We start from the raw sequence: 10,804 nt of genomic DNA, 5'->3' as shown, positions 1-10,804 counted from the left end.
AGGCATGATATAAGTTTTAAGGTCCAAAATAAGGTGGATTATCCTCAAACAAGAGAATAGAGAATAAACTTAACACCTGCTGATAGTGACAGTCACGATGGACCCCCAGCACATAGTTTGCTGCACTGCACATCTTTATAAGAATAGTCGTCTTTGTGGTATCAATCTTTCTTTTTCCCAGTGATTTAAGGTGTCATCAGTAATATTGAATTTATATTCGTCAGCAGGGCAAAGTGTGTGTGTGTGTGTGTGTGTGTGTGTGTGTGTGTGTGTGTGTGTGTGTGTGTGTGTGTGTGTGTGTGTGTGTGTGTGTGTGTGTGTGTGTGTGTGTGTGTGTGTGTGTGGAGGAAGCATAATATTTTATTTATTGTGTTTGGTGGCATGCTTGCATCATCATAATGGTAAACTGTCCGACATCCGAGTGGTTTGTGTTGCGTTTGGTAGCCGTCCTGTGTTGCCCTGTGAAGTTATTTTCCAGCCTTGTGGTCTGTCTTTGAATTTTCTTTGACCGGAGAATTAATAGTAGTCGGATGCTGTGTGGCATGAATGGGTTTACCAACAAGAAATTGGTCAAAATGTGGAATCCCGTTCGTTCACTCTTTAAGAGAGGGAGCGGGACCCGTGGCTCGATTCTGTTAAAACTTTTTGAGTATTTCTCAACTTGGTCGTGTGCTGTGGATGTGACCTGATTTGACAGTGAAACCGAGATCACACCGAATGCGTATCCGCATCCGATAATCAGACCCCCCCCCCCCCCCCAGTGGCCCTCAGATAAACCTGGTCTGGGTTTCGCGTCACAATTTATGTCAGGGAAAATGGGAGAGTTGTTTTTTCCAGTAACAGCGAGTAGTTTGCTCAGCTGGATGTTTACCATGTTCCGTGAATGAGAGTTTAAAACTTCCTTTATATAGTGTTTGCAAAGTGCGAAAAAAAACCCCAAAAAAACACAATTCACTTATATAAAAGATTCATTGATAGTGAATATGGTGACATCCAATGTTGATAACGTCATTATTTTATATATGTGACCTATTTACTTTGTTTAAAGCCCAGTTCCAATAAAAAAAAACGTGACCGATGTCACTTTCAGCCGTGGTGCCGAAACTTGTCGCATGAGTTGGGAAAATGTCAACACATCCCGGAGCTTGGATCGGACGCAGAAATCTTGCACCACAGCGCGTCACAACTTTTCGCATGCAGAGTCTGACTCTCCATAGGAATGAACGGACTTCCGGTTTGTTCTTGTCGTTTGTCGGATTCGGTGTAAATCAGCCTTGGGTTGTCTGAGCCTCGGAAGTGAAGAAAGCGGAAGACGTTTGCGGCTTTTCTTGTGTAGTGATTAGTCTCACCTGTCCCATCCTTTGTTTATAAAACATTGACTTTTAGTCCCGTCTTGGTGAGGTTTGTGATTATTATTTTATTTTATTTGGACTGTTTGAAACCATTCAGAACATCAAATCAATGTTAAAATAAATGTTTATTTTTGAAGTGTATCGACATTTTTGTTCACATTTTTATTTTTATTTTGCAGTATGTAGTATGTGCTTAGAGCATGTTTTTTTGAGGACGATTGTGAACTGTTTTAAGTGATTGTGTTTTGTGGGTTACTTGAATGCCTGATCTCTTTGCATGTTGGTGGCCCCTCGTGTCCCAGTTTGTTTTTGGGAATGGAATCAGGAGGGAGGGGGGGGGGCTTCAATTTAACATAGAAAAAATGTAATTAGGTTAAATGATTTCCTTACTAAGTATTGGTTTGTATCAACACTGGTATTTCTTTTTCTTTTACAAAGAGTTTTCATGGCACGTCAATAGGGGTGCTCTCTCTTAATTCTTTACCCCGTAGCTGTATGAATAATTTTTAAATACTGTGAAACTGTCTGCATTTATTTTTTTGTTCTGTATGAACATGTATGTTTTAAAAGTCACAGATAGCCTGAATGTATTCCATGATGTTTTGGAATAGTAGTGGAATGTTGTTTTTTTTTGTTTTTGTTTTTTTCTTTTTTGTTTGTTTTTTAATGCCAAACCCATGTTTGCTCCCTCTGCAGGTCAGAGTAATAATGCAGTATTTAAACTCTTCGCATTGCATATGCCAAGCACTTCATTTGCAAACGCTTGAATCATGGTTTGCTGTTGAAATTTCCTCATAAAACGCAAAAGTACATCCCTGTGTAAATAGTGTATTGGATAAAAATATATATATTAGAAACTGGGCTTTATAGATATTTAATATCTTGAAATCATATCATTGTGAAATCTGACACTCCTTAATCTGAATCTATATTTAACATTTGATGTTAAATGACAAAGGCTAAACGTTAAACTGCGGTCGATTCAGTGTATGTAATGCATCATGGAATACAGAGGGAGGCGTGCCACATTGTGTTCTATCCTGAAGTCTAATGTCTGTCACATTCCAGCTGTCTTGCATGTAATGGGGGGAAAATGGAAGGAACATGGCTTGATGGCCTTGTATCTACTCAGCCCTGTGCTGCTTTTATCCTTGCGGCCTAAACACAGACAAAAGATCGCTATACTGTGCTGATTTTCTGAATTGACTGCTGCTATACATTGTAGGTTTGCTCACTACTTGAACATGGATTAGTAACCTCAGGTTGTCTGCATTTATTGTCGCTTTTAGTGTTTCTTTACCCGTATGTTTGCCTTCTCCATCTTATTTACCAAATGAGGTCCGCCGGCCTCGCCCACTGAGTAACCCGAAAGCATTGAGTGTTTTTTAAAAACACGCATAAACACACACGGTCAAGAGGAGAAACGATTCAAAATTGTAATAGCAAATATTTATGTATCTGGCCAAACTGATTGTAATCATAACATGCTCAATGTGTAGACACTGCCTTTGAGAGCAAACACGTCAAGAGATATTAGAGGTGTTTTGTAATAAATGGATATCGGGAAAAACGATAGACACCTGGGTAAATGTGCAAATCAACTGGATGGCAGGTTGTTAAAAAAGGCTAATATGACGTTGATCAAATTCAAAATATTGAATTTAAGCTTTATTAAAAATGTATTTTGTACAGCACCAACCAATACAATTAAATATGTATTTCAACATCTCCTGTATTATTACGCCAATTTAGCCTTGGAAACGGATTAGACTTTCTGCCTTCATCTTTTTTGCTAATGATAGGAGAAACTTCACTTAAACATGTTTTGATTTCTTTTGATAAGCTGCTGGATTTTAAACAAAAGAAAAAAAACAAAAACCGTAATGCTATTGGGGCCACCAAATATTTTGGATCATGCAAAATAATCTATATTGTACTGTAGTAATTTTGTAACAATATTTGTACAATGATTAAGTGGGTGTGACTGATTACCATTGCTTGATCTTTACATCGTTCAGAATAAATTGTTTACATGAATATGTCTGGACATTTTTACGTTGAGAACCACCCGGGCAAGCGTTCCACGGAGGTGATTACGCCGTTTGTGTCGTCACATATTTTGCTTTGAACGAGCGGCTGTTTAGAGCAGCGCGTGAGTTTCACGGTATTCGATGCATCTGCGCACACACGCACAATGGACGTCTGCCTCACACGTCACATATTTTCCATATTTTATCTTATTGATATTTGTATTATTTTATTGCTAGATGATACAGGAAGAGGCGATCTTTTCCCTTTTAACAATGGTAGTTGATCAAAACATTGTACAAGGATCCTCTGGAGAGGGGGGTCGGTGGCGGCCATACATGGATGAAAAGTGAGAAAATCCACAGGTCATATAAAACACAGTGATTGTAAGTGCAACATGGTACAAATGCCACATTCACATATATACGAGGAATTAGCATTACAACACTAAACAGTCTGAAAAAGAAACCCGGAGAAAATAATAAAATTGAATCAAAGGTAAAGTCAAATAAAAACCACCAAATATACACACAAAAAGCCGAAAACACAAAACAAAAAAGATTATTATTATTATTATTATTATTATTATTATTATTAATAATAATAATAATAATAGAATAAAAAATGTGACATTTTAAAAAAAGTCTGAAAATACATTTAACTAAAATACAATTGAATCAACGTTCAATAAAAAATAAAAATGCCAAATATAGTCAAATTATATATTTCTTTATACATTTTACTACATTTACCGCGGGCAGCGCTGTTTCTTCCCCAACCCCGCTCCCAGCGTGTCGCGGAGCGGCGTGACAGCGGCGGAGCGGCGGAGGTGGAGTCTGGTCCGGGGAGGAGGGGAAGAAAGGGGAGAGGAGGAGGAGGAGGAGGAGGAGAACGGGGAGAGGCAGCAGACAGCACAGGAACGGGGGAGGACGGCGGAGAAATCACGCCAAACAACAACTAAAAGAAAGTAGCAGGCGAAGAAAATCCAAGTTGTGAAGAGGACGGAGAGCAAGATGATAGCGCCCTACTTCCTGGAGAGTTTCTGGGTGAGTGGAAGCCATACTCCCTCCCTGCTCCGCTTCCACCTTGTATTTCTTTCCTAACTCTGTTTGTCAGCCGGGAGCAAACACCGCCCGAGCTGTCGCTTCGTGTTACTTCCACTCCATTCGAAGCCGGCGGTGGCTGTGGTCCGTGCCTGGCCCGCGGCTCCTCCGTAGCTGCTCATTTCGCCGAATGATATATTTTCCAACCCGGGATTGGGCCTCAGTCGGTGAGGCTATCTAACTTGGGGGTGGGTGTTGGTGGTGGGGTGGTGGTGGTGTTGGTGGTGTTGGTGGTGGGGTGGTGGTGGTGGTGGTGGTGGTGGTGGTGGGAGGGATGGGAAGCCCCGCCCGTCCCCGACTCCTATCGGCCGCCGCGCCGTGACGTTGCCCGTGTGCCGCGCTCTCCGCCCCGGCCCATTGGTCGGTCCGCGCGTCACTCAGCCCGTTCGACGTCATTTTCTTCCGCAACAAAGTTTCACTGAGAGAGCTCCAGACGGTTGCCTTCAAGTTGAGGCAACGGTTTTAAGCCCGAGATCAGTTGTTACAGCGTTCGGTTCCAGCGAGCCTCCCACGTTGATTTTTGTAATGATTTATTTTACAATCGATGTTTTTTTTTTTGTGGTCGTAAACAAAATAATCGCCACATAACCACGCAGCGGCACAGCCTTGACCCTTCTCTCGGGGTTTAAATTGACGTGGCCGCGTCGTAGCAGGTTGAAGTCTCTGCCCCACTTTTCCGTCTAGATCTGTGTGTGTGTGTGTGCGTGTCTACCTTTTAAAAATATTTGCACTGTCTTTTTTTTTTTTTTTTTTTTTTTAATCTGAATACCTATCTCTCTTTATCGCTATCTGTCTACCTGTCTACCCACGTCAAAACCACAAGCACGCAGAGCCAGACAGGATCATGTAGTTGCTGCTTAATTGACTGATACTGTGTTTTGTGTGAACCACTGCCCACAGAGATGTGCCGATATTAACATAGAGTACAGTATGTCATACTAGTGAGCGTTGGGTCAAACTGTTGTTATGGCCAACTTTAAAATAGTGTCGAAATGTAGCGCAGATCACGGGTCAGTCCTGCACCTAATGCAACCACTGTGTATTCAAATCAAGTCCATATGCCGCCATAGAGGAAACGGGGGCTGGAGATTATCTGCATTATTCTGCATCGCCATCTTTCCAGATAGATGTGATACGGCGGTCGCGTACGGTTACAGATAACATGGCGTTGACGTCGTTGCGTTTCTTATGTGTGGCGTGAAGTACACTTGGAAGCACCAGGAGTCTCCACAGCTGTCATATGAGGAAAACTCAATGATCCTTTGACCAATGGCTTGGTGGAGAAGGGAGGAGAGCAGAGGCGCTCCCAGTGGCTCAATCTGCCCTTTGTGCCCCGCGGTGAGCGACAAGAGTTAACATGCAGGTCACACACACTCCCAGTTTACACATGCTGCCATGTCCTTTAACATAAATGGAGATCAGCACATTTATTATACACATTGAGATGAGAGGAAACACACACATGCAGTCAGCAGAGTCTGAAAACATGTTTGTCCAGTACAAAGTTGGGGGGGAAATGAAAGAATGTACAGTAAGCTTGAGTGTGTGTGTGTGTGTGTGTGTGTGTGTGTGTGTGTGTGTGTGTGTGTGTGTGTGTGTGTGTGTGTGTGTGTGTGTGTGTGTGTGTGTGTGTGTGTGTGTGTGTGTGTGTGCGCGCGCGCTTCTAATTTGATGCAATGTGAAAGAGTTCACATATGCAAACAGGTTTTTACCCCGTTCCCTTAAATGTTATCTTGCCTTTAGTCTTCTTGAAATATACACAGGAAATCAGTATGTTCGTTTTTAGACATCATGCTGTCGGACTGGGCTGTGTGGCAGAATGATGGTTGTCATAGTGACAATGCGTATGCTTATTTGCTTATTTATATGCTTCTTATACATCACAAAAATAGGTGATGTAATGTACAATATCCAGAGGTGTATTAGAGGGTCTTTAAACTCAGTTGACCTGCCTACTTTAATCTTTAAGAAAATAGGGTTTGCCTACCTTTCTCCTGACTTACTTTGAATTATGTTAGGAGTTTGCACACCTAATTTGCTCAACTGTGTTTACTCGTCGATAGTTTGCCGACCTTTTAACTCCATCTCTTTATCGGACTCAAGCTCTAGTTTTCAAACAAATTCCCCCAAATATGTTAGACCTAATGAGCTCTTGTATTGTATTAAGAATTATGTATTACAGTATGATCGCATTGAAAAACTAGAAACTATAATCTAGAGTTCATATGGATTATATATTCCATTCAGCCAGCAGCGTCTCTTGGGAAAATAAGATGGAAGTGTTTAGGAAAGTGTGTTGATACATCCAACAGCCTCAGGACTGTTCTTCCTCGTCACTGTAGAAGTGTGTGGTCCAATCGGTTCTCACGTTGTGTGTTTATCTGGGCTTAAACCCTCTCTCTCACACACACACACACACACACACACACACACACACACACACACACACACACACACACATATGTTTTGATACGTTTCCGGTTTAACAATTAGGATCACTAACGAGCTCTGTAATAAACAAGGACTTTTCGAAGAGCCACGGATCTGAGAGTCGACCGATTTTAAAAAGCCATTCCATTTTACATTGGATTTTGTCTCCAGATGTTTATAGATGTTTCTGCTGTATTTGTATTTTAGTGACGATGAAATCCAACATATCCCCAAGATTTTTTGGCGGTCCAGTGACGATATTCCTAAATTATTTTGTATTGGCCGGCCAATATCAGAATCTGAATCAGTTTATTAGGGGAAGTACATTTTCATGTACGAGGAAACGCGTGGTGCATTTCTGTACTGACAATTAGTGTAAATACAGCGGTAAGGGGGCGTGGCCATTGCGAACACTAGTGTAGTGAATACTGACAGACTGTGTGAACAGAGAGACTGAGAACGGTGATGAGATGTATACAGTGTATATAGTTTATGTAATATATATATGTAGCACGTTGTATATAGTATATAAAGGGTGATGCACGATGAGATGCTTGACGCTGAGACTCCGCACACGCAGCATGCATGCAGCGGTATTGTACATGACAGACTGGTCAGAGAGCTGGTTGTAATTCTGAATGGTCGTTAAACACGTAGGTCGTTAAGTGAGGAGTACCTGTAATAATAATAAAAGTAATTGCAGAGTAATATAATATATTACATTATTTGCAGGGAGTAATGTGTGGGACGCTGCATGTTACGCAACAGACAGTCCATGTCCTGTCACATTGTTACTCGTTTTGTGCCAGTTATTTTGATTTATAGTGACAGTTCTGCACCACTCGCACATTTCTTCTAGTTACAGCCACTGGGCAGACACTCTGATGTCATGCGGCTGTCTAAGCCGGGTCTCCCAGGCCATTATTTACTATATTTCTAGAAAGAGAAAGACTTTTAAGCTATTCTTAATGCCAAGCCCTCTGATGAAAATATAGAGAAGATACCCTTTAACACGGTTTTCCCTAAAAGTAACACTGGCAGCATACTGACGCAATGGGTTGCGTGGATAAAATGTATTGTTTATGTACACATAACACTGACATACTTATTTCTTGTACTTGGAAGTCTTTCTTCAACTTAAATCTTCATTTAAGAATTTTTTGTCTTATTTATTTTGATATTCTTTAACCACAAATTGTGAGAATTTCCTTGACAGGAGCACAAAGGAACAATATATATATATTTTTAAACCAGAATCATTGGATTTTTAATTTTAGCACAGATGTGTAACCACATTGAATGTGTGATGAAGTGTCTTCATAATGAGTAACTGGCTGGTTGCTCATCGGTGCGATCATTGTCAAGCAGTGGTAAAGGATGCAGAGTTGAAAGTGTTGGTGTTCTTCATTTTCAATGCCACGCTAACAATTTACAGATATTTTAGAAGCAAGCTATTCCGGTCCAGGTCTAAAAAAGGTAGAAAAAAAAAAAGATGATATTGCAATCAGGTTAATGCAATAAACCTGTATGCATGGATATGCCATGTAATACAGTATTGACACTTAATAAACAGCCAAGAAACCGATATGCTCTTTCTAGAGGCTATGTAACTGAGACTTTGGTAAAAAATGTCAGCAATTTCAGCATTTACTTTTCAAGATAAAGTGAAAGAATGATTTACAATTTTGTCTGTATCCCATTAGAAGTGCGTTCCTATGAACACACTCTCGTAGAATGCAGCATTTCCCTTAACGTTCGAATAATGTATAATAATATCATTTCAACGCCTCACAGCAAACTTCTCACGACTACAAAGTTTAGTGTTTTAACAGTCATTCCAGCACTCTAGTTGGCAGCACTTCACATATATAGGATCTCTAGCTGATGAAGATCATATTCAACAGCACTGATCATGTCTTGAGTGTGGTTGTAAAAAAAAAAAAAAAAAAAAAAAAAAAAAGGTTTCAGAACCATCATTCCCCCAAAGCCACACAAGCTTACCTGGAAGTGGTAGATCCCTCACCGCTCAGCGTGGTGCAACAGACTGACCTATTTCTGTTGGAACTGCTACAATGCCTGTCATGCCCCAAGAATTTCGTTGTACCGAATGACCTTGTGTTGTACCGTACACTTGACAAATAAAACACTTTGAGCTTTGAGGCATTTAGTGTAGACATCAATAAGTGAATAGCATCCATCACTGGCTCATCGCCTCTCAAGCACCGTTTGCGCCCGGACTAGGTCCAGTAAACATAATGATGTTCTGCTCATGCCGGCCTTCCATTCCGCAGGTTGGATCCATGCATCATGTCCCTGAAGACACTATCCATACTAGGGTACTATCAGTACTATACTAGCTACTACAGTACCAGTTTTACTGTAGAGAGTCGGCAAGGCGGAACAAGCCCACCTGTTGCTCATTGATTACTCTAACGAACAACAGGTGTCCAGCCACCCTGATCCTGGGTCAGATTACCGAGACCCAAGACAGGTGTGGCTGCTCAAACCACACCAACCCCACACCACTCAGGTATATCACGTTTTTTTTTTTTTTTTAATGACTGGGCCTTCATATGGGTTTATAGTGGATTCTTTTACTGTCAGGAGTAAATAGTATATAAAAACATTTAATCATAATGTATCTACTGAAGGCTTTGATTACTATAGGGCTTGCTTGGCCCAACAAAATAAGACAATATACGAAGGCGTCAGCATGACACCGCTCAAAATGTAAGCAATTGTTATTGTGCAAACTGCAATGTAGTGAAAACAGAACTTAAAAATTGAATCCAATCCCTTGAATCCAATGTTTTAATCGTTGCTCTGTACCCGTCTTTCTCGACTCTCTGTAGCGGGACACCGTCCTTGCATAGGTGGATCGTTATTGCGTTCATAATGTCGCTCATATGCAGTGCCTTGAGCAAATGCCTCTGCAAGCGATGTCAGATCATTTGGCTTCACTGTTTCACCGGCACTACTGGTTGACAACCTCGAACCTGACGACCGTAATTGCATACACTACTTGGTATTCCAACACTTGTTTTCTGCTGAGGTGATTGCATACGTTGAGGATTGGGGATGAGGGAGTACCTCAATAGTGTTACCACCACTGGCAACAACAGTGGCTCAACAAACTTTGCAAGAATCAGTGTTTTGGTCGACGTTTAATTTTTTAAAACCAAAAATCTTCTCAATGGCAGACACAGCTCCTCTCTTGGGCACATTGTTAGTGCTTGATCTCCGCCTACGGCCTCCTTTTTTCATTCCCCGTCTCTCTTTTCCTTAACGTTACTGTAGTGTCAGCGCAGCCTCTCCCGGCTGCAGCAGACTGTTATGCTACCTGGCTAGCTAGCGAGCTGTACCCAGCATGCCGTTTGGGGGTTCCATTTTGTAAATGTACAATTATTTGTGTCCTAAAGTGTTGTGTGCCATGGTGTTTTGGTGGTGTTGTTAAAAAGAGTTATTTATTTATTTTTGTATTATAAAGTTACAAATAGGGATGTTAACAATTAATCGACTATCGATTAATTGCTAATAAGAATCTTATCGATTAAGATTTTGTCTTATCGATAAGAACTGAACAGTCTGCGGCCTTGTTATTGTATCAACGGGAGTGTTTGGGGCGCACGGCGTTTCGAGAATAAAAATACCCAGCCAGGAAGAAGTAGTACTCACCGGTACCACAGGGGGCGGTCGAGAAAGAAATGCCCAGTGGAGCAGGAAGTAGTAGTAGTAGAAGTAGACGGAGGCTTTCAGAAGAACGACAAACATGGCTACGCGTAGAAAACCGCAGCTACTTGATGCCGAGGAGGAAACTATTTGATTATTGTTGCTCAACAACTAATGCTGCGTTCAGATCAAAGACAGTAGATCGGAACGGGATAGCGGCAC

At 41.3% G+C, this 10,804-nt stretch overlaps 1 protein-coding gene across 1 annotated transcript in view; it reads left to right on the top strand.

Annotated features, from left to right (window-relative positions):
* Positions 1-4,289: 4,289 nt before the first annotated feature.
* The window catches only part of fcho2 (FCH and mu domain containing endocytic adaptor 2), a 45,525-nt gene continuing 39,010 nt past the window's right edge, over positions 4,290-10,804 (top strand). Inside the window, exon 1 of the mRNA XM_080018367.1 lies at positions 4,290-4,426. Coding sequence (XP_079874493.1) covers positions 4,394-4,426 — 33 coding nt within the window. The 5' untranslated portion in view covers positions 4,290-4,393. The remainder of the gene's footprint in view (positions 4,427-10,804) is intronic.

This window comes from Zeus faber, assembly GCF_960531495.2.
Source record: "Zeus faber genome assembly, chromosome: 17".
Lineage (NCBI taxonomy): Eukaryota > Metazoa > Chordata > Actinopteri > Zeiformes > Zeidae > Zeus > Zeus faber.
Note: the sequence above shows the minus strand (reverse complement) of the source record. Positions and strands in the feature narration are given on the sequence as shown.